The following is a 22,777-nucleotide window of genomic DNA, read 5'->3' as shown; positions in this document are numbered from 1 at the left end:
TGCATAATGGGACGTGAACATGTGGCCGGACGACCAGGTGGCCGCCCTACAGATGTCCTGGATAGGCATTTGGGCTAGAAAAGCTGTCGAAGAGGCTTGCGCCCTGGTTGAGTGGGTGGTTATAATTGCCGGAGAGGGCACCTTTGCCTGATTGTAGCAGCAGCGAATGCAGGCAGTGATCCAAGAAGAAATTCTTTGAGCAGACTTTGTACAACCTTTCATTCTGTAGGCCAACGTGACGAACAATTGCATCGACTTGTGGAATGGCTTGGTCCTCTCAATGTAGAAGGCTAGCGCCCTCCTGACGTCTAGGAAATGCAACCTATGCTCCTTCTCCAACTTATGCAGCTTTGGAAAACAGACAGGTAAGTAAATGCCCTGGCCCGTATGAAACTGAGAGACCGCCTTGGGCAGGAAAGCAGGGTGTGGTCGCAGCTGGACTTTGTAAAAGACCGTTTAGGGCGGTTCCAAGGTAAGTGTCCTAATCTCAGAGACCCAGTAGGCAGATGTTATTGCAAACCAAGAACCGTGACCTTCCAGGAAATGAGGAGAGAGCAGAAAGCCAGAGACTCAAAAGGGGGTGTCCCGGAGAAGTGACAGCACAAGATTCAGGTCCCACAGAGGAACGGGATCCTTGAGCATCTCTACTCGCACGTCAAGGCCCTTGAGGAACCTAGCAGTCATGTCCTGGGCGAAAACCAACCTAGCCTTGAGCGGTGGATGAAAGTCTGAGAAAGCAGCCAAGTGGAACTTGATAGATGAAATGGACAGCCCTTGGAGCTTGAGATGCAGAAGATAGTCCAGGATTAACTGCAGCGAGGTCCACTCAGGTCGAATGCCTTTATCTGAGGTCCAACAAGCAAATCGCTTCCATTTGGCCAGGTAGGTCGCTCTGGTGGAGGGCTTTCTGCTGCCCACCAGGACCTGTTGGACACCGGCCGACCAGTCCTGCTCCTCCGCATTTAACCATGTGGCAGGCAGCCAACCCATCAGGTGCAGTGCCACCAGATTTGGATGCAGAAGACTGCCATGGTTTTGGGACTGCAGGTTCAGCCTGAGCGGTAGCTGTAACGGAGCAGCCACCGAGAGGACTAGAAGCGTGCTCAACCAGTGCTGGTGTAGCCAAGCCGGCACTATGAGGATCACCTTCGCCCTGTCCTGCTTGATCTTCATGAGGACCCTGTGAATTAACAGCACTGGGGGGAAGGCATACAACAAAGCCGCCGTCTACGGGGGCAGAAAAGGGTCTGAAAGGGAACCTCTATCGATCCCCCGAATCGAGCAGGAAACGTGGCAATTCCTGTTCTGCCTATATGTGAACAGGTCCACCTGGAGAGTCCCCCACCTCTGGAAGATGATGCTGACCACTTCCGAATGAAAGGACCACTCGCGGCAAAACTAAAAGGCCTTACTGAGGCAATGTGCCAAAGCATTCCTGGCCCCGGGGAGGTGTGCCACTACGAGATGGATGTTGTGCTGTACACAAGTCCCAGAGCCTGATGGCTTCTTGGCAAAAGGCAGACAGACAATCTGGCTCCACCTTGCTTGTTGATATAGAACATAGCCGCTGCATTGTCCGTCAGGACCTGGACCACCCTGCTTCTTATGTGAGGTAGGAAGGCTTGGCAGGCCAAGCAAACCACTCTGAGCTCCCTGACATTGATGTGTAGGGAGCAATCGTGACTTGACCAACAACCTTGTGTGCTGAGATCGCCCAGGTGGACTCCCCACCCCTGGTTTGAGGTATCTGAGATTAGGGTCACTGATGGGGATGGAGCCGCAAAGGGAACTCCCTCCAACAACGATTCAGGATTCTACCACCAGGTGAGTGACAACAGTATGTGGTCCGGGACCCTGACCACACAGTCCACGCTGTGTCTGTTGGGTACGTAGACAGACGCCAGCCATGCCTGCAGGGGCCTGAGGTGGAGCCACATGTGCCGAACTACGTAAGTGCAGGCCGCCATCTGGCCCAACAATTGCAGGCACGAGTGAGCGGTGGTGAGAGGGTGGGCTTGCCTGCACGAGATGAGATCTGCCATGGCTTGGAACCAAGCCTTGGGGAAGGAAGGCAGGCTCTGGCCTGAGTCGAGGACCGCTCCAATAAACTATATGCGTTGCACTGGAATTAAGAGAGACTTTTCCTCATTTATTAACAGCCTCAGGTCACGACAGGTGGAGCAAATCAGATCAAGATGCTGAACCTAATCCCCGGACCAGCCCTTTATTAGCCAATCGTCAAGGTACGGGTCAATATGGCACCTCAGGTAAGTGGCCACTGGTGCTATGCACTTTGTGAATACTATTTGGGCGGATGAGAGACCAAAGGGCAGTGCCATGAATTGGAAATGGCGCTGGCCCAGCACAAAACAGAGGAAGCACCTGTGCCCTTGGAAAATGGAAATACGCATCCTTCAAGTCGAGGACGGCGTACCAGTCTCCTGGATCCAGGGAGGGGATGATGGAGGCTAGGGAGACCATGCGAAACTTCAACTTCTTGACAGATTTGGATGCCTGTTAAGGCGACGCACGTCCAAAATGCATCTGAGACCCATGTTTGCTTTCGGGGTTAGAAAGTAGTGGGAGAACCCTTTTCCTTTCACGTCCCGAGGGATCTCCTCCACCACCCCCAGATGCAGGAGGTTCTCGACCTCTTGGACAAGAAGTTGCTTGTGAGACGGGTCCCTGAAGAGAGGTGGGAGGCAGAGGCAGACACGAAGTGCAGGATGTAACCTGAAGATATTATATCGAGCACCCAATGGTCTGAGGTCAGCCATGACCAGGCCGACTGGAAGGGGCACAGGCAGTTAAGGAAAGCGTGGGCGGGTGGATCCTGGGAAGTTACTGGGGCGCCATCCTTGAGCGCATCCTCAAAATGCCCTTTTTTGGCCTCCTTGGTTCCTGGAAGGGCCAGGCTGAGCAGACGAATGGGAAGACGACACGTGTCGCCACTCAGACCCCTTGTCTCTATCCTTTCTACTGTAGGTACTCAGCAGGGGAATCTCGCAAGACCTAGACTGGGGAGGCAGAGGATGGAACAGCTTCCTGGCCTGCTGAGGGGTATTAAGGCCCAAGGAGCAGAGGGTGGCATGGGAGTCTAAGGCTGTAGAGCTTTCCGTGCATGAGCTCGGAGAAGAGCCCTGCCCCCTCAAACAGGAGGTCCTGAATGGTGGCCTGCAACTTCTGGGATAACCCAGAGGACTGCAACCAGGAGCTGCGCCTCATGACCACCGCAGAGGCGACCACCGTGATCGTTGAGTCCGTAGTGTCTCAGGCCATCTGGAGGGCCCGTCTCCACCGCTGTGCCTTCTTCCACTAAAGCTGCGAAGTCATGGACTCAGTCCTGTGGGACTTCAAGGAGGCCCTCCCACAGGTTAAAATTGTACCTGCCTAACAGGGCCTGGTGGTTATACACCTGAAACTGCAGGCTGGCCATCGAATAAACTTTTCTGCCAAACAAATCCAGTCTCTTGGTGTCTTTGTTTTTGGCATGCCACTGACTTGGCCCTGCCTGTCCCTTACATTAACAGCGGACACAACCAGAGACCCTGCTGGAGGCTGTGTGTACTAATACTCTAACCCTTTTGCAGGGACGTAGTACTTCTTTTCCCCTTCCCTCTCCGGGACGGCTCCTTAGATGTTGGAGCCCGATGCATTGCCCCAGCATCTGATTCAGTATGGTGTTCTGACTCCGGTGCCGGAGGCGCTTTGTCCAATGCAGCCAGGGAGGACTGGTGAGAATGTAGGACCACCATTACAGGCATGCCCCACTGGTTCCAGTATGGCCATTAAGCGGGCCACTGTCCCTACTGCCCTGCCGCTGCTGCAGATGCCGTACTGATCTCATGGGTTGGCGGCAAATCATCCCTCCTTGATGAGGGGCTGAAGTCCCAGTCCAACGGTGGCCATTGCCCTTCCGGAGACCAGGGTGGAGCCCAACGAGCAGTACTGGGGAGGTGGAGACCGGTGCCGTGATAGGGAGCGATCCCGCCCCGGTGGGGACCAACATCTGGGAGACTGTCTATGTGAAGGTGACCTACGCCACGGCAATCTTTGGCAGGAAGCTTGCAGGTACCAAGGACTGGTGCCTCGACTCCAGTATCCCATGCCTCATAGAGGGAGAGTGCGGCATCAGGGACCTGGGGCCTTCTGATCCGAGACCAAGGGTGCAGTGCTGGGGTCCTAGGCCACGGAGATGGGGATCTATGCCTGTGATCCGCGGACCAAAGGTACTTCACTGCCCTATGGAGTGGGTCCCATCACCGGCTTGCCCTTAGGTGTTTACGTCTTAGCCGAGTGTCACAGCGTCTGTGGTGCTGGCCGTCCTGCTTGTTCTTTAGCCACCAAGGCTGCTTCAGCAACGAAGGCCCTAAGAGAACCTAGGGTCCCCTGTCACTCCCGAGAGTCGGATCCCTGCCCGGGCTGGAGGGGGTCAGAGTTAAGCAGTATCCCCATGAAGTCCCGGGGCAGGGACTTGGCCTGACATGGGGCTTTTGCCCAAAGCCACTTTTCCCCTTTAGTGCTGGAGTGCTGCTCTTCTTGTTGTTTCTTAGGCACCGGCAAGAGGGAATGGTGCCAGGCAGAGCCAGGTGCCAGCGGTGCGCTCTGCATCTGTCCTGAGGTGCTCGGTGTGGCATCCGAGCGGGAGGGCTCTAACGCAGGACGAAGCTCAACCTCCATGAGGAGGGCCCTCAGGCAGATATCCTGCTCCTTTTGGGTACTAGGGCAAAAGTTCTTACAGATCCTGCACTTGTCCTTTCTATGGGACTCCCCAAAGCACTTCAAACAACTGTCATGGGGGTCACTAATAGGCATCACTAGCATGGTTTGAAGCCGGGGGAACAGGGCATGCCCTGTGTCGGGACTCTAACTACTAAACTAACCTAATATTTAACTTAATGGCTAACAAAGTACCTACAAACCATATAAAAAGAAGATAGAACTTGTAAAGAACCGCTAACACTCTTGCAATGCAAGACGAGACGCTCTGACCAACTGTCATGAAGGAACTGAGAGGGCGTAGGGTCGGCGGCACCTAATATACCAGCGCATGAGCATGGAACTCAAGGGGGCACCACAGCTGACCTAGATACCACTAAGGCAAAAATCTCTGATGACTGTGCATGTAGGCGTGCACATACCTACAATGGAATGAACATGAGTAAGCACTTGAAGAACTATATAAAGTGATATATTTCTGTACAAGTAAGTTCCACTCACCCTTTTCTCTACAGGAGGGGCAGAATGTGGTGGAGTTGCTGTTTAACCATGTTGTGTGTGTTGTCACACGGGATGTGCTAGTTTTATAAAAAATATGGGAAATCCTGCCCACCAATATTAATATAAATCCACATGTAAAACTTTTTCTGGAATCCACAGTACTAGTCATATTCCCCATTTTTTTTTTTTTTTTTTTTAAACACCCCCCCCCCCAAGTGCAGTCCAAGACACTACATTCTGGTACTTCCTGACAATTATTTCCAGTGGAAATCAGATTTTACATGCGTCTAGAAATTTAAATTCACACCCAGAAACATTAAACTTTACATCCAGCCGACGGTTCTTGATACACCTTGACGTTTACATAGTTTTATAGTTTTGTGGGATTATAGTAATTCCAAATGAGAAAAATCTGTCAAGCAGCAGTATAAAGAGAAACGCTCTCACTTTGGCATGATAAGTCTGTTCCAGCTCTTCTTTATACAGTTTCACTTGTGCATCATGCTGCTCTCTCATTTCATGAAGTGCTTGAGCCAGTTTGTGTTCGTACTCAATTTGGCGCCCAGAATCCACCTCAACCAAGCGAGTTTCATGTTTCCTTCTTGTCTCGTTGATTTCCTAAGAAAAATAGAAATAGCAAAATTTTCAATAAAACATGGGCATAACATTAACAATATTCTGGTGATTTCAGCCAAGATGAGCTTTAGACCAACAGCCAAGAAAGTCCAATTTTAAGCTGCTATAATTAGAATGTGAAATAATGTTGTTTTCAGCTAGTGTTCTGAATAAATGTTGGAATATTTCACAAGAATATTTCCAGTAGCATATCCATTGCAGATCTTTATAAATTATACTATGGTGAACATCTAAAAATTTCACGCAGATTCCATATCTGACACCATAAACTGAATTTTACATCCTATGAGATTAACTAGTCACAAGAGGGTTAGAGGAGCACCTTCAACTTGAAATATCAAGTTTCTGAGGACTGTATACTTTTGCTACAAGTAAACTTTAGGATTTCAAGTTTAGAGGGGAAAACGTACGTGCATCTCACTATTTATTTTGTGCATTTGGCATCACTTGAGAAATTTTCACTAACCACTGCTTGGGGAGGAGAGGCAGCACACTTGCGCACTCTTCCCTAAACTCTGCAAAAGGGTGTAATAGCAGCAAAGCTGAAAATGAAACTGGAAAGGAAATAGATGCATACACAGAGAAAAGAATGCTGTGCTCAAGCATATTTTTTGTTGCTCTCATGCTCCTCCTGAACACTCATACATAACAGGGAATTGGAAAGTTCTTACCTTAAGGAGAATACTTAAATTTCAGATTATACTATTTAAAAGGGTACAGCATAAAAAAAATTAAGCTATTTCACATATTAAAAACAGCTATTTCAGTCATGTCACATTCCAGGTTAAGTTCTTATGCTTCCATGATATACAAATAAAAACATACCAGGATTCCCAATAAGCAAGCTGAATTGGTTCAAAATGTTTAAAATTTGCTTCCTCTAGAACTAAAACTTAGTATTAAAGAGAATTACCTCTTCATACATATTTTTACGGAACTCCAAGTCTTCAGTCAGACTCTGACAACGATTTTCGAGATCCACCTTCATTAAAGTTTCATCTACCAGCTGTTTCTTGGCAGCAGCTAAGGAGGCTTCCAACTAAAAAATATTAGTACAGTTAGGCTTAAGTAGATCTCTCACACATCACTTATTGACATTTTTAAGCAGCAGTTGAGAATGAACTATGCATTGAAATAAAACTTATTTATTACATTTACCATTTACATCAAGAAAGTCTGTTTTACCCATCACCTTATACAACTCTTGTAGTTCATTACAGATACAGTCCAGGTACTTCACCTTAATAAGGACTATCATTTTCAAAGATAGTAATTAATTTCATTTAATCCCCTCAAGAAGTTAGTGGAGAGACTGCTGTCAAGATTTTCTATTTGGCAAAGACTAATTGGGGTAGCTTCAGCAACCAATATCACTACACCTCTAGGAAAATATCTATTAACTGCTGTTGCAGATCGTATAGTTTGTTTGTAAGGTTTACAAAACTAGTGCACAGCTTTTCTTCCCCCTTTGTTAGACAGTGGGCAAACAACTAAGGTAGGTCAATTAAGAGTTTAAGATCTTGAGCCATTAGATGTCAACACAGTAAAACTGCTTGTGGTCTAAATAACTTACTGTGTTCTAAAGTAAACTTACAAGATTCTACTCACCTACAGAATTTTGTCAATCAATATTTATCATGGTAAAGCATGGGAAAGTAGATTTGGGGCCTGAGAATAAGAATAATTTGTGATAAATGGGAGAGTGGGAAAAGAAAAAAAAGAAGAAGATGCAAGTGAACAGACTGACTGCGATTCTTAAATATTTGTAGAGAACGTCGCATACACATCGTGCAGGGAGTCTTGATTTACACCTCTTTAGAGCAATCTTAAGGGAGCACAGATGCATCTCAGGTGCACCTGGAAAAAAGTTTGTTTGGCACTACTGCTGGTTCTCTAGATTGCAACCCTGTGAAGTGTTTTTGTTTATGGTTTGTTTGGGTTCTTTTGAAGGAGGCAGAGAGAAGGAAGTAGATAAGATGTGATTTAACTGGACAAGAGCATCAATAAATTTAAAGGGAGGACAAGAAAAGTCAGAAGATATTCTGTGACTGGCATCACTTCTGGTCATTTAACTGATGTGGATCATCTATCAGTGCGATGTACTATTGTTATTAGAACTTCATGCTATACCAACGACTGCTTTGCAGTGACTTCAGAAAAGGACAAGCACTATTACATGCATTTGTGGAAAAATTACCAGCAGTAAGTGAAAGTGTATGTATAAATATTGGCATAGTTTACGAAAAGGATTAGACCATCACAATCATCCAAAAATTGAACAGACTTGGTGGTGCTGAGGTATCAGGACAGGAGGACAGAAGGAAAGGTATAGATGACACCTCTGATGCTGAAGAAATCCCTCTCAAATGCTGAACCTAATTCCGAAGAGTAGAATTTCATTAGCAGTCCAAAATATAGAAAAGAGGAGGTCTGAGCCAGGAGATGCTAGGGCCTTCTTGGGATGTTGGGACCAGGTGGAGCAATCAACTGATGGCCGGGGGGGAGGATGCACAAGGGGGTGTCAAACTTAACCATTCCCCCCCCCCCTTAAACTATGGGGGGAAAACAGTAAACTCATTTCCTTCAAGGAAAATGACCCTTTACAAAAAAAAACCTCTCAGACCAGAATCTACTGTCCCCTCATGGAGGGAAAGACTGGGGAGAACATGGTCAGCTTAGCAAATGTGCCAGAAACAGTGTTTTCAGTTTAAAAATAAGAACACTAGAACTTTGCTTTCATTCAGTTGGAGAGGAATAACGGATTTACAACTTCTGTTCGCAGCATTTTGTGTTTCAATTTTGGTTAGAGTAAAATTTAGTTCTTTTACAAGGAGTGATTTGCTGGCTAAAGAGCCAATCTGTTCAGCAGACTGGATTGTGAACCATTTCATCTCACCTGTGCAATCTGATCTCTCAAATCCTCAAGTTCCCCTTCCAGGCTTTTCTTATCACCAAGTGCTGTAGCCAGGGCAGCTTCTTTGGAATTTAGGGCTGCTTCAAACTCCCGAAGCTTGACTTGGGCTGCATTATGATCAGATTCTTTTTTTGCATAGCTGGAAAAAAACAGAGGTTGGTGAGACAAATGTCTAGAAACAGCCAACAAATTAAAAAATTAAATAAAAGGCTGTCTTAGTAGCCATTAAAATATGTTGATTTGCAACTAAATACAGTTTTTATACTAAATGTGGTCTTTTGAGCTAACCAGGAGAATACACTTTTAATCAATTACATAGCTTAATTTAAGTTTATTCCGATTCTTAATTTTTACATTTTTATTAGGTTAGAAAATGGTAAATGATTTTTATGTGTTATTTGTGACGAGCTCTATTTGGATGGAAATAGAAATTCAATTAAAAAAAACAAACAAAAACAGTATTTTAGGGGTTTTTTTACTAACTAAAATACCTTAAACATATTGGATACGGAAGAAAAAAGTTTAAGATATATGCAAAACATGTTTTTGATAAACATGAAATGAAGTACTTTCTTTAGTTAGTAAATTGAGCTGACTAAAATCTGGAAGAATATGATGACTAGAAACAACAAGTAGATCTCATCCTCTCACCTAGTTTTATTCAGATTGTTTTCCTCTTCCAAGCTTCTCTGCTTTTTCAACTCCCAATTAGTTGCTTAACTTTGAACTAACTAGTCATTGAACTGAACCAGTCAATTAAAATGAAGTGAAGAAAATATTTTCTGCACCTACAAAAGAGACTACTGCTGTCAAAAGCTTGTTTAGCTCTTTAACTAAACCTGGTTCCAGAAGTTCAGCTCATGACTTCCATCAGGTCATCAGTTTCACTTTCCTTAAAATGCTGCAGCAAATATACACTGCTTAATTATTGTTTTTGTATTTAATGTAAATTACAAGTGTCACAAGTTTAGGCTTTAACATAAGTTTTAAATTTCAAATTTATAAAAATCTCTCATCCGTAACACGCTCGAGAGAGAGCACCTTTCTGGAGGGAGGGGAGAGAATTAACTCTGCCAGTTTCCCTTGTCCCTTGGAGGAAATAGTGACAAGACAGGCTAGCCCAGGACCATTACCTCAAACATGCTCAGAAGCCACTTCCCTGCCCCAAAGAAGCCCAAGCCAGCTCCTTACCTGGAGCAGCTTTAGAGAAATAATTGGTCCAGTGGCTCTCTCCCACACACACTAGCCTCTCCATTTTGCAATTGCAGAATTCAGGGCATTTCCCTGCCCCACTGTACTGGCTCTAACAAACTAGACCTGTCCAAATTAAGAGACTGAATTGCTGATGAGATTTCTTTTAATAACTATTCACATCCAAAGTATCCACCAACAGAGGTGGTAGCCTAGACAGAACTAGCTTCTGCCACTATGCTGCCTAAACACATCTGAGCAGACAAAATGGGGATAAAGATATCCAGCTCCCGTCTACGGTATGACCTTACTGTTACTACCACAAATGGAACTGCACTGGTGAAGAATTATGGGTCTCCCCATTTCCTTAGGGTAGACACAGCCAGTCATGCTTTCTGAAACAGTAATGAAGACAGTTTTGTCCAGTAGATGCTAGTACGTAAACAATATTCCAATTCTGCTTCAGGGGAATGACTACAGGGAAAAAAAAAAAAAAAAAAAAAAATCATACAATCTTCTGTCATATAAACAAAGTAAAAAGATTCTTCCAGTTTACGTTTAATCTTTTAGTTACAAGTATTGCCGCAGATTACTCTTAAAGTAAAGTACTTAAGTGTTTCAGACAAGTGTGATTTAAATTGACTCCCTTTAAATTTGTCTGCTGCATTCAATAGAAGCTTTTTTAAAAACAGTTAAGTAGCACATCACCTTTGTCCCGTGGGTGCCCAAGAGAAGAGGGAAGCAAGTAACACACCACTGGCTAGAATAGCTTCACACAGAAGGCAGGTTTAAACTGCTATAATAAAAATTGAGTGGTACCATCAGAAAAGATATTCAGACTTCAAAAAAATAGTTGGGGAGGCTTCTGATTTGGTTTTGTTTTACATTAGTCTTCCAGAGTGGACAAGACCTGAATTTCTAAACAGTGAACACAGAACTCATAAAATGACATCAAAAGAGACTGAAAGGTGGACAACAGAGAGGAAATGCAATGTTGCTGTAGCCATGTGGTCCCAAGATATTTGAGACACAAAATGGGTGAGATAGCTCGAAAGCTTGTCTCGCTCACCAAAAGAAGTTGTATTGGACCAACAGGGGTTCTCAACCTTTTTCTCTCTGAGGCCCCCATTGACATGCTATAAAACCTCCAGGGCCCAGTGAGGGCGTCTCAGGGCAGGGGCCTTGGACATAGGCGTAGTTTGGCGGGGGGGAAGAGAGAGAGAGGAGCAATGCCTTCCATGTCCCCAACTCTGCCCATGGACCAGGGGGCCGCAGACTCCCGGTTGAGAACTGCTGCAATAAAAAAAATATTGCTTCATCCACCTTACCTATCTAAGAGAGAGGAAAGTAATTTTAGTCATCCTTTTTGAAAGGGTAACTATTTTTCATATCTTGAACAAAGGACATCTGTGCTGAAGATTCATAACTCCTACTCCTTTTAATTAAGATGTCTGAGCTCCCAAAAGCTCAACAACAACAAAAAAGTTTACCAGCAAAACCAGAAGAGCACACTTGACATTTCCGAATTACTTTTAAAGTACAAAAACCTAGAAGACCTGTTCTTTATACAGTATAAAAAGGCCATATCCAATTAAAAGAATCTTTTGAAGATCACAATTAGCAGTATTTGTCAGCAGCAAGAACAAATACAGGAATTAGGTTTATTTAGTAATAAGAACACACAAATATTCTTGGGGGAATAAAAGAAAGATGATCTGGCATCGATGAGAGAGCACATTTAGTTGTATCCCAGTTTGCTGCCATCAAATAGCTAAAAGATTTGTATCTATCACAGAGCAAGCTCAAAAACACATTTTCAGACAAATTTTTACTGCAACCACAAGATGGCAGGCTTTAATTTAAGAGACTTAGCAATCAAAGTCACTATTTGCATAACTAGAACTTTGATCTGAGCTATCTTAGGTATATACAGAGTGAACCATTGCAGTTTATCATCAGCCTAATACTAACACTGTAAGAATGTAGCACACGTGCAGAGATTTCAGACTCCCTACACTTTTTATTTTTTATATACATAGTTGTCCATCACTGCTATCACTACAGCAGATCCAACAGTAGGGGTAAATATTGTAGTCTGCCACAGCATTTTAATCATATATTTAAACATGCTTCGAGCAGAGTTAGGGCCTGTGTACACAGTAACTGGAACCAGAATATCTATCACCAGCTATAACTCACAACTTTAATTATTTCAATGCAAATCCACATGTGCTGAAACACCTTTTGTGGGGGAATCTGCAGACTTCCTGGTTGCTCTGCTAGAGTGACATCACAACATACAGCAAAAGAGCCATTCCAGTGGAAATCTTTGTAACCCTTAAAAATGTGTCATTCACCCCAGTTCTAAATGAACCTGAGAGTTTGTTTCAACAAGATCAGTAAAACTGTTTGAGTTTTGCAGGCACAAGAAAAACTATATATAAACACAAGACAATACACAGTATGCATATTTAAAGTTCTTATTTAACAGCAAAAGCTCCTCTTGTTTGTCAACACTATGTAGCTTTTCCTCCATAAAGAGGGAGAGTACATATTTAAGTAAATACCCGTTTGCTAATACGTTCATAGATTAGCTCAAAACTGTGCTCCTTCACGTACTTTGGCTCTCAAGTGTATAATTCCTTCTCAAATAAAAAGACGCTAAACTGCCATGAATGGCATCTATCCATTATTATTAGGGCTGTCAAACAATTAAAAATGAATCGTGATTAATCGTGCTGTTAAACAATAGGATACCATTTATATAAATATTTTTGGATGTTTTCCACATTTTCAAAAATATCTTGATTTCAATTACAACAGAATACAAAGTGCACAGTGCTCACTTTTTTTATTATAAATATTTTCACTATAAAAATGATAAAAGAAATAGTATTTTTCAATTCACTTAAGTACTGTAGTGCAATCTCTTTATCATGAAAGTTGAACTTACAAATGTAGAGTTATGTACAAATAACTGCATTCGAAAATAAAACAATGTAAAACTTTAGAGCCTACAAGTCCACTCAGTCCTACAGCCAATCGCTCAAACAAGTTGGTTTACATGCGCAGGAGATAATGCTGCCCGCTCTTTGTTTACAATGTCACCTGAAAATAAGAACAGGCATTCGCATGGCACTGTTGTAGCCAACGTTGCAAGATATTTACGTGCCAGATGCGCTAAACATTCATATGTCCCTTGATGCTTCAACCACCATTCCAGAGGACATGCTAACGATGGGTTTTGCTCGCTAACTATCCAAAGCAGTGCATGTAATTTTCATCATCTGTGTCAGATACCACCAGCAGAAGGTGGATTTTCTTTTTTGGTGGTTCGGGTTCTGTAGTTTCCGTATAGGAGTGTTGCTCTTTTAAGACTTCTGAAAGCATGCTCCACACCTCGTCACAATCAAATTTTGGAAGGCACTTCAGATTCTTAAATCTTGGGTTGAGTACTGTAGCTATCTTTAGAAATCTCACCTTGATACCTTCTTTGCGTTTTGTCAAATCTGCAGTGAAAGTGTTCTTAAAATGAAACATGCTGGGTCATTATCCCAGACAGCTATAAAATGAAATATATGGCAGAATGTGGGTAAAACACAAAGCAGGAGACATACAATTCTCCCCCAAGGAATTCAGTCACAAATATAACTAACACATTATTTTTTTAACGAGCGTCATCAGCATGGAAGCATGTCCTCTGGAATAGTGGCTGAAGCATGAAGGAGCATACGAATGTTTAGCATATCTGGCACGTAAATACCTTGCAATGCCAGCTACAAAAGTGCCATGCGAACGTCTGTTCTCACTTTCAGGTGACATTGTAAATAAGAAGCGGGCAGCATTATCTCCCGTAAATATAAACAAACTTGTTTCTCTTAGCGACTGGCTGCACAAAAAGTAGGACTAAGTGGACCCATAAGCTCTAAAGTTTTACATTGCTTTGTTTTTGAGTGCAGTTATGTAACCAAAAAATAAAATCTACATTTATAAATTGCACTTTCACGATAAAGAGATTGCACTACAGTACTTGTATGAGGTGAATTGAAAAATACTATTTCTTTTATCATTTTTACAGTGCAATTAATTTTTTTGAGTTAATCGCATGAGTTAACCGCAATTAATCAACAGTCCTAATTATTATATTACTGAAATTCAGGTAGAGGAGAAATATATTTTAAAGTATAATGACAGATGGCAGAGAGTCTCTCACAAGTGTCATCAATGGGGCTTGCCTGAACGTAACCTACTAACTGCCAAACAGAGACCTATAGTAAAGTGAAGTTTAACTGCTGCTGTTTTAAGAGCCTGGATCCCTCTGTTATGAAGGCAAGTGAAGCATTTAAATTAAGGCAAAACTAAGACAATCTACAATAGTCTTTTCCCCCTTAAAAATTCTCACCAATGTAGTTCTATCAGCAGGAGCAATAGCGTAGATGGGGCAAAGAACACCAGTAGCCAGAGTTCTTAAACCCATCTTGTCTAGCTCTAAACAGGTTCAGATGATATGGTTGTTAAAGCTGCCACCCAAAGCCCTATCTGAACTAATACTCCCAACTTTGCTACATATCGTGATATTTTAAGGATAAAGCTGGTGTAGACACAGCTGCACAGGTCTATCATCATAAAGTGATGGGATCAGTCCATATTTCACCTGCATTCTCACACTACATTGGCATAATGTCAATAGTAGTAAGTATTCTGAACTGCAGCTCTTGACCAATCACTTGGCCATTCACTGCTTTGGTACAGTGATTAACAGATTGTTTTGGCACACTTATTATATAATTGCAATGGGAAAAGAGTTCAATAAGATCATGGCAATGAAGTAAACTAGTCACCGTGTTCACCTAAGTAGAAATATGTAGTATCAGTTTTCCAGATTTTGTTTTCTAGAGCAGTAAGACAGTAAGGCCAACTTTTAGTAGGAAAACATTTGTATCTAACTTAATGATCAGACGAGAGGTTCTCGTGTAAAAGCGTTAGTGTTTGTAGGATCAGCTTTACTGCTGTTTTGACATGTAAACCAATTCCTTCCTCACCATAAACTTTGTAGCTTTCATATGGTAATTTGGTTCTGGTCTCACTCACACCACCTATATTTTTATTAGAGCAAACTACCAAATCAAAGCTAGCAACTTAATTCTAATATAAGTGATGAGCCCTCATTCAGATCCTAAATCACCAACGGCCCACCAGACATCTCATAGGGCCTGCAGCCTGCTTCAACACAACATACTAACGAATGGTTGATTCATTAGCATTGTCATCATACTTACATCTTTTTAGTTTACACACACTACTGTACATAGGTTGTTTCTATCTAAATATATGCAAAACAAGCTGAACGTAAAATATAAATCCATACAGGTGACTTTAAATCTTATTAAAATATGTAGAATCTGTTTGGCCCACACAAGATTGTGCTTAGGTTTATGTGGCCCTCCTGCGTAATGAGGTTGGGTGCCACTGACCTAGGCTAAGATGTATCTCATCTGTTAAACTACTCAGAAATAAAAGTGCTTGAATCCACCTTATCTACTCAGAGGCCTATTCAGCACTCCTTACTCAGGCAAAGCTCCTCTAAACCACTAAGTTTGGATTAAATGCTTAACAGTAATTTTAGAATGCTGTCTCACTTTTCAAATTGATATTCAAACAAACAGAAAGAACCTCACTTTTCCCCCCACTCTTCTTTTCCTTCAGAATGAAACCCTTCAAACAAGAATACACTCTGGTTATTGGAAGCATATACCACCAGCCACCCCTGATCTCACACTTGTGGATATCAAAGGTGCTCAGAGGAATAGTTCATTTTTCCTAAAGGGCTTAGAAGTGGGATGCAAAGGACTTCAAAACGATTGTGTGTGCACCTATTTTGTTTCACAACAAACAAGATCACAAGGGTGTTTATTGTGAGCTCTAACTCTATTGAAGAGGTTATGGTACTGAATCCTTAACATTTTGAATAAAGATTATCTTTGATAATCATACTGAAAACAGGTATAAGAACTTTTTGTTGTTAACAGTCAGACTAAAAATCCCCCTCATCCCCCGAGTTGTCCAACTTTCATTTTCCTACTTGTGAAATCACCATTTCATTAGTTGTCCAATCATACTTTTTCATAGGCTGGAAGATTTTCAGGCCCTCTCTATATATTAAACACAGAAGTACGAGGCAAATTTCTCTATTCCTCTTTGCAAGTCACCTTTAATAGAACATTGATCACCTCTGCCCCAAAGGAGTGCCTAGTGCAGTAACTGAGTGTATTTGGTTTATATTTTTTCCTTATCTACTTGTACTCTAAGTTTGCATTACAAACAGAAGAGTGATTTTTCATTATCAAATTTTCAATTTATGTTCTTTTTTTTGCTGTTACAGAAGTCATTTATTTAAAATGGCAATTTGCTTTCATTAAAGGAGTGTATCTGTAAGTACAGGAAAATATAATTAATCAAGCCTAAAAGTATTTTTAGATGCTACCTAGACAAACGTTGGATATACCTGTATCTTATGAGTGTCTATGCAAACCCAGAACTTGAGAAGTTTATGCAGAAAACTTCTGCTAGAGAGTAATGCCAAGCGATAAATTTTTGAAGAAAACTTCTTTAATGAAAAAGTAAGTTTGAAGTGCTTATGGAAGACACTTGCAAAATGTTAACTGACTGCTATCATCCTGACATCTCAGATAGGTCCAGTATCTCTGCTGCTTTTCATAGCTTTACCAAACAGCAACAGTGTGAAGTTAACAAGATTCAGGTCAGTTTCACTGCTGCTATTGAGAACCCCATGAAACCACAGGGAAACTTTTAGCAGCAAATTGGAATGATTCTTGGGAACACTACTGCTGCAGAGACACGCACTCATGTGAGGAAGATGGAAGTCCTAGTTCCCAAAACCAAGATCAAATCAAGGCCTTCCCCTATTTCCCATATATGCAACAGTAACACCACTGTAATGACTAAATAAAATTTGATAATGAGAGCCTGTTCAAAGCACTCATTGCTCCAAATGTCTTAAATTGAGCTGTAGGAGCTTAATGCTTTGAAAATCAGATCCTTTTTCTATTTAGCCAGCCACCCTAGGTTGAATAGCTCCTTGCACTGTTACATCTAATCGAGAACAATTAATCTGTTTTGCCTGCAATATAGGTTTCCAGTTTTTTAAATATTCTTTTTAAAGCATATTAAGACAACTTCCCTAACCAGGCCCTCCAATCCATTATAACATATCCATTATAACATACCACATGTGCAACTCAGGAAATGCTGGGACAGCTGTTTCAACTTTGCTTGCCTTGAGACAGCAGGGTTCTTCTGAGCAGTTGCCCTGTACACCAGCTGTACTGTGCTTAACACATGCCTAGTCACTCAAGTTATTGCCCCATCTATCAAACCCACATTGAGTCTATTTCACTGTCTAATCCCAGCTCAGAATTTCCTCCCTTTAAAACAAAGAATCTGGAAGGAAAGCTGGTTTAAGATCTGAAGCAAAACAAAGGTACTGTTATTGCATGGTAAGGTTTAGTCAAAAAAAAAAAAAAAAAAAATCAAAGCACAAGACTATAGTAGTTCCTCTGGATACTTACCACCTTTACTAATATCTTCATTCAGCTATGTCGTTTGCTTAAAAGCTGCTTTCACCACATTAACTCCCATGAGGAGAGAGCAGATGTGCCTAGCCACTGGACAACTGCCACGGTGAAATCTCAGCCTGTCATGAAAACAAATGCTAGTCCATTTATGAAATCCCATGTTTATTTTATTCCTGCTCACCCTTCCTAGAGAGAATGCTTAAATTGAGCAATGAATATCTTAAACGTAGACAGGATAGGGCCCTTTCAGATGAGCTCAAGGAGGTCATATCATACATAGAGGACTACACAAAGGCAACTGTGTGAAAATCTGATAAACAGGTGGATGAAGTTGTGAGCACTGATGAATGCTAGGAGGCATAAAACTAAGCTTGACAAGGGAGGATAAATAGGCAAGAGATGACTTATACAGCACTTTCAAAGTGACAAAAAGCTTGAATTTGACACAATCCTCAGATGGAAAGCCAAACGGAAGAATTCAAAGAGAGCAGTTATACAATAAAAAAGGAGGCAAGGAAGAAAAGTTTAGTGGCAGCTTTTTGTATGGACTAAAGGAGGAAGTGATGTCTGTGGTGAGAGGTGAGAGCAGAGGATGTAATAACATGTAAAAGAGCTCAAAGAAGGTAGGAAACCTGCACCTTATGACCAGTAAGAGCACTCTGGACCAGTGTATAAAATGTAGTATTCAATAACTAGGAGATCTCTTCTAAAGGAGTTGTCAAACTTTCAATGAGAACCACAATTTGAGATCTTGTGAGAACACCAGTCCTCCCATTCATTATTATTCAGACCATTTTAAGAAAGTATTTTAGCCACCTTTTAATATTAGAATTAACGGCCAGAAGGGAACATCAGAACACCCAGCCTGACCTCCTGCACATCACAGGCACTGAACCTCACCACATTATCCCATATGAAGCCCAATAACCTGGATTAGACTAAAGCATCACAGCTATAACATAACAGCTGAAAAGAAGCCAGGAACACATGGTCAGCCAACTCTCCAGAGACCACCAGAAAGTGCTCTCCAGACCAGAGCCTCTACTTTAGTTTAAGATTTTGGGAACAGAAATACATCTGAGCTTGAACGGATGCCTGTAGAATACCTGTATTTTAAAATATCTAGCGAGGCTCTAGGGAGCTATATACTTGTTAGAAGGTCTTCAGTCATAAGAAAATACAGAATTTAGATCAGAAACAACTAAGGGAACCTTTCTTGATGTATACACAACTCCTAAGTGAATACAGTACTTGGGACTTGAAAAGTTCAGTAGGCTCCTAACTAGCTGGAGGATGAAGGCCTGAAGAAGATGAGGATGGACAACTTGAACCCATCTCCCCAAGGTCCAGAAGTATGCTTTGATAAGAAGCCCAGTCCCAGTGGCACCCTCAGCAAATGAAGGAGCTATGGCATCTGATAAGCGGCTTCTACCCCTGAGCCCTACAACTTTTGTATCTGCCTCTAAAAAAAATTTACTCTCTTACCCACCAAACTGCAAGAAAAGAAAGGTTCCTTGTCTTGTCTTTGCCCCTTCAGACTGCCAGCAGCAGGGAAATGGTGAAGGTCTTCATTGCTCTACTCTCCACCATCTTTTTTTTTTTGAGCCTTGGTAGGGCTCCTTGCTTTCCTGGCCAATGAATGCCAATAATCTTGACAGTTTAACTATTTCACAGCTTGTCCACAGGACTAGCAGTTACATTGACTCTCCTTATTAATTACACACTGCTGCTATTTGACAAAGCTGTGAGCAGCGGAGGCTCTGGAGCTGTCTGCAGTCAAAGGAAGACATAAGTGCAGCAGTTTACATATGAAAATATTTTCACAAACAAAGACTAAACATAGTTTTTAAGTGAAATCCCAAATTGAGCAGAAATGGATGGTTTAGGCCTACACTTGCCAGGAAAGACTTCTTTGCAATGAAAGTGAGCTGATGCTAAGAAGATGTGTCCATCATGCTATAGCAGAAATAAATGGAGATATTCACTCAAACAGTTCATAAACTAACCTTGTTTCAGGCCAAACCAAATGGAAGGCAACTGACAGCAAAAATGTTTAAAATTAAATTACATTCTCTCTTTCAGGTAACAGAATATGGATGACACATAAGTTAGGAGTCAAAAACTTAAGTGAAGGATTCATATTGAAGAGAACAAAAAATATACAGAAGAGAAAGTCACACAAATCAATTATCTACAAAAGGACATGGCATGATTTGTCCTATGAGATTCATAATGGGAAAAAAAGGCTGCATAAGATTTTTAGTCTTTAAGCATCCCCTTAAAACTAGATTTCACCATGGACTTCACCTACCATGATACCTCATTTTAAAGATTTTTCTATAGGTGGATTTTTCTGTTTTCTAATAAGTCATATGTACAAGAGTTATTTAAAAAAAACTATACATCACTGTTCTGAGAAAATGATCAGCACCCTGGAAGAAAAAATAACGATCTTGAACCTAGAGGCTACATGACTTTTAAGACCCATTAGACATTTATTTTCCTTGAAGCCACTATTAAAAAAAAAAAAAAAAAAAGACAGTCGTCATAGAAAAACATACATCCTTCATCACCAAAATGCATAATTAAAGCTCAAATTTAAGTTTTACAACCAGAAGAGCAAGGAAGAATCCTAGACACTTTTCTCTACCAAAACTTTCATTTTAACATTAAGTTTACTATTTGAACTATATACCACCCCCAACTAAAATACAATTGGCAATATGCTTTTTTTAAAATTCCTGATTTAACACAGAGCCCTCCCCACCCTCTACAGGTCTGGCTAATGGCAATCCTTGCCATGTGAATTCAAAGAGTGAATTCTTAGCCTAGGAACCCTCCTTCTCCCCTCTAAAAAAGACTGACTATACTGCTTACTGATACCATGTACACCTCTACCCCGATAAAACGCTGTCCTCAGAAGCCAAAAAAATCTTACCGCGTTATAGGTGAAACCGCGTTATATTGAACTTGATCCGCCGGAGCGTGCAGCCCCACCTCCCCAGAGCACTGCTTTACCGCGTTATATCGGGTCGTGTTATATCTGGGTAGAGGTGTATTAGGATTGACTCAAATGCTTCATGATACTATGTATTAAGGACATTAAATAACATATATATTGTAAAGCAGACAGTTGTAAGTACCCAGACAAGGCTGTAGTGTGTTTTAGAGTACCACAAGTAGCTAGAAAGGTTATACAAGCACTGAATGGCTATGTTTAGCACTGCTGAACCCACTTCCCTCCCTGTTCCAGGAAGGTTTATTCGCCATACAATATTCCTCCTCCCCAAGAGAGCTGGAGGCTCATCACCAGATGGGAATGCGGGGCTGCCAGAGGAAAGTGCAGGGACCTCTCCATTCATTCATATAGTCACTAGCTACAGCACACGGCAGCAGCTGGAGCAGACAGGTTACTGTACTCACAACTAGAGAGAACGAATGGGAGGGAAGAAAGAATACAATCCCCTCAAAGCAGACCTGCTCCCTTGTCTGTTGCAAAGGGGAAGGTCAATATTTTTATGCTGTGTTCGTCTGCTGGAGATCAAGCCCCCAAAGCGGGGGAGAGGGGGGAAGAGCTTCCTTATGACGTGACCAACATCTGTTCCCCACAGTAACGTAGGTCAGAAATAAGGCCAATAGCGGAGTAGAAAGATTTAGGGTGCAGGCAAGGAGGGCCTGGCAGCATGGCAATAACAGGAACACTCCTTTGCAAAGCACTACTATGGAGGAATAACCCAGGAGAGACCGGTCAGCCCTTCCAGTGGGACAAAAGCCCGGAGTGCTGCGGCGGGGGGGGGGGGGGGGGGGGGGGAGAAAGGATATCTGCGGGGCTCATTCTGAGGCCACCAGCCAGGACTGAAACACCCGGGCAGCCAGTGATCTCCGGGATGGTGCAACTCCCTCCACAGAGCTGCGCCCCGCCTCCCTCTCGCTGTATCGGGGGGGAGGGGGCAGCTTCCCTGCTACACGATGCAGGACACAAGGCAGAGGAAGGCCAGATTCATTCATTTCCGTTAAAACTGTCCCACCTCAGGCCGCGCTACATCCCCCGCCCGAGAGATACTGCACGACAACAGATTAGGGGGCTTCCCCTCCTCCACGAGGGCGCCAGCCTGGGGCCTCCTTCCTGCCCTCCCTCCCCCGGAATCCCCGGCCCCGTTCCCCCCCGGGGGGTCACTCACCTGCCCAGCAGATGCTCGTGCTCCGTGCGGATCTTGCCCAGCTCGATCTGCAGCTTTGCCCGCTCCCGAGCCGTATCGTCCAGCGCCCGGCGAGCATCGGCGAGCTCGGCCTCGTAGAGCCCCTTGAGGCCGGTGAGCTCTCGGCCGCGCACCTCCTCTCGCTCCGTCACCTGCAGCTGCAGCACGCTGTTCTCGGTCTCCAGGCTCCGCACCTTGTCGATGTAGACGGCGAGCCGGTCATTGAGGTGCTGCAGCTCCTCCTTCTCCTGCAGCCGGGAGATGCGCGTCGGGCTGAGCGGGGTGCTGGCCGCGCTGCCCCGGGAGCGCTGCCCCACCGGCGTGGAAGTCGCCATGGCGAAGAGCGGGCGATGTGGCGGGGACCGAGGGTGCGGAGCAGCGAGGTCAGGAGGCTGGCGGGAGACAGTGCGAGGGGACGCGAGAGAGGAGATGCGGGGGCTGATCTAAGCGCCCCAAAGCCGTTCAGAGGGGTAAGAGAGGCAGCTGCAGCGCTAGCAGCGGACGGTGCAAAAGCGGTGTGGGGGCGGGGAGCGCAGCGAGGCTGGAACAAGGGAAAAAAGGAGGGAAAATAAAGGGGCCACGGCCGCTCCCGGGTTAAACGAGCACAGAGCGGGAACAGGGGAGCAGAAGCCGCCCCAGCAACGCGCCGAGGGAAAAGACCGGCGCCTGGAGCTGCAAGGACCGAACCCGCCCGCGCGCGCCGGTTCCTTCCCCTCGGGTCGGGCTCAGAATGAAACACAAAACCGGCGGGCTCCGCGCCCCTCCAATATGGCCGGCGCGCGCTCAGCCGGGCCCTCCCAACTCCCGCCCACAACTACGGCCCCCACGTGACCCGTCCTTGCCCAATGAGGCAGCGAGACGGGCCGGGCTCTGCTCTTTTTCGCAGACTGGAAACTAAATTCAAAAGCCGCCAGCGCCTGCAACTGTCAGCAGGCGTGCGAATGGCTGGCGCGCGTCCCACGTCTCCTGGCTCCACCTCTGCGCGCGCTAGCTGAGACACTCTTTCTCTTACGGTCCCTCCG

The 22,777-nt window shown here is 43.7% G+C and overlaps 1 protein-coding gene across 2 annotated transcripts in view; it reads right to left on the bottom strand.

Annotated features, from left to right (window-relative positions):
• Positions 1 to 22,549, bottom strand: part of LMNB1 (lamin B1) — a 43,197-nt gene extending 20,648 nt beyond the window's left edge. For both annotated transcript variants that reach the window (XM_065406945.1, XM_065406946.1), the window contains exons 1-4: positions 21,738 to 22,549; positions 8,753 to 8,909; positions 6,770 to 6,895; positions 5,668 to 5,838 (exon numbers count right to left, since the gene is read on the bottom strand). In XM_065406945.1, coding sequence (XP_065263017.1) covers positions 5,668 to 5,838; positions 6,770 to 6,895; positions 8,753 to 8,909; positions 21,738 to 22,090 — 807 coding nt within the window. In that variant the 5' untranslated portion in view covers positions 22,091 to 22,549. The remainder of the gene's footprint in view (positions 1 to 5,667; positions 5,839 to 6,769; positions 6,896 to 8,752; positions 8,910 to 21,737) is intronic.
• Between the last annotated feature and the right edge of the window lie 228 nt (positions 22,550 to 22,777).

Source organism: Emys orbicularis, chromosome 6 (genome assembly GCF_028017835.1).
Source record: "Emys orbicularis isolate rEmyOrb1 chromosome 6, rEmyOrb1.hap1, whole genome shotgun sequence".
Classification (NCBI taxonomy): Eukaryota; Metazoa; Chordata; order Testudines; family Emydidae; genus Emys; species Emys orbicularis.
The sequence above is the reverse complement of the archived record's forward strand: the minus strand, read 5'-3'. Positions and strand labels throughout refer to the sequence as shown.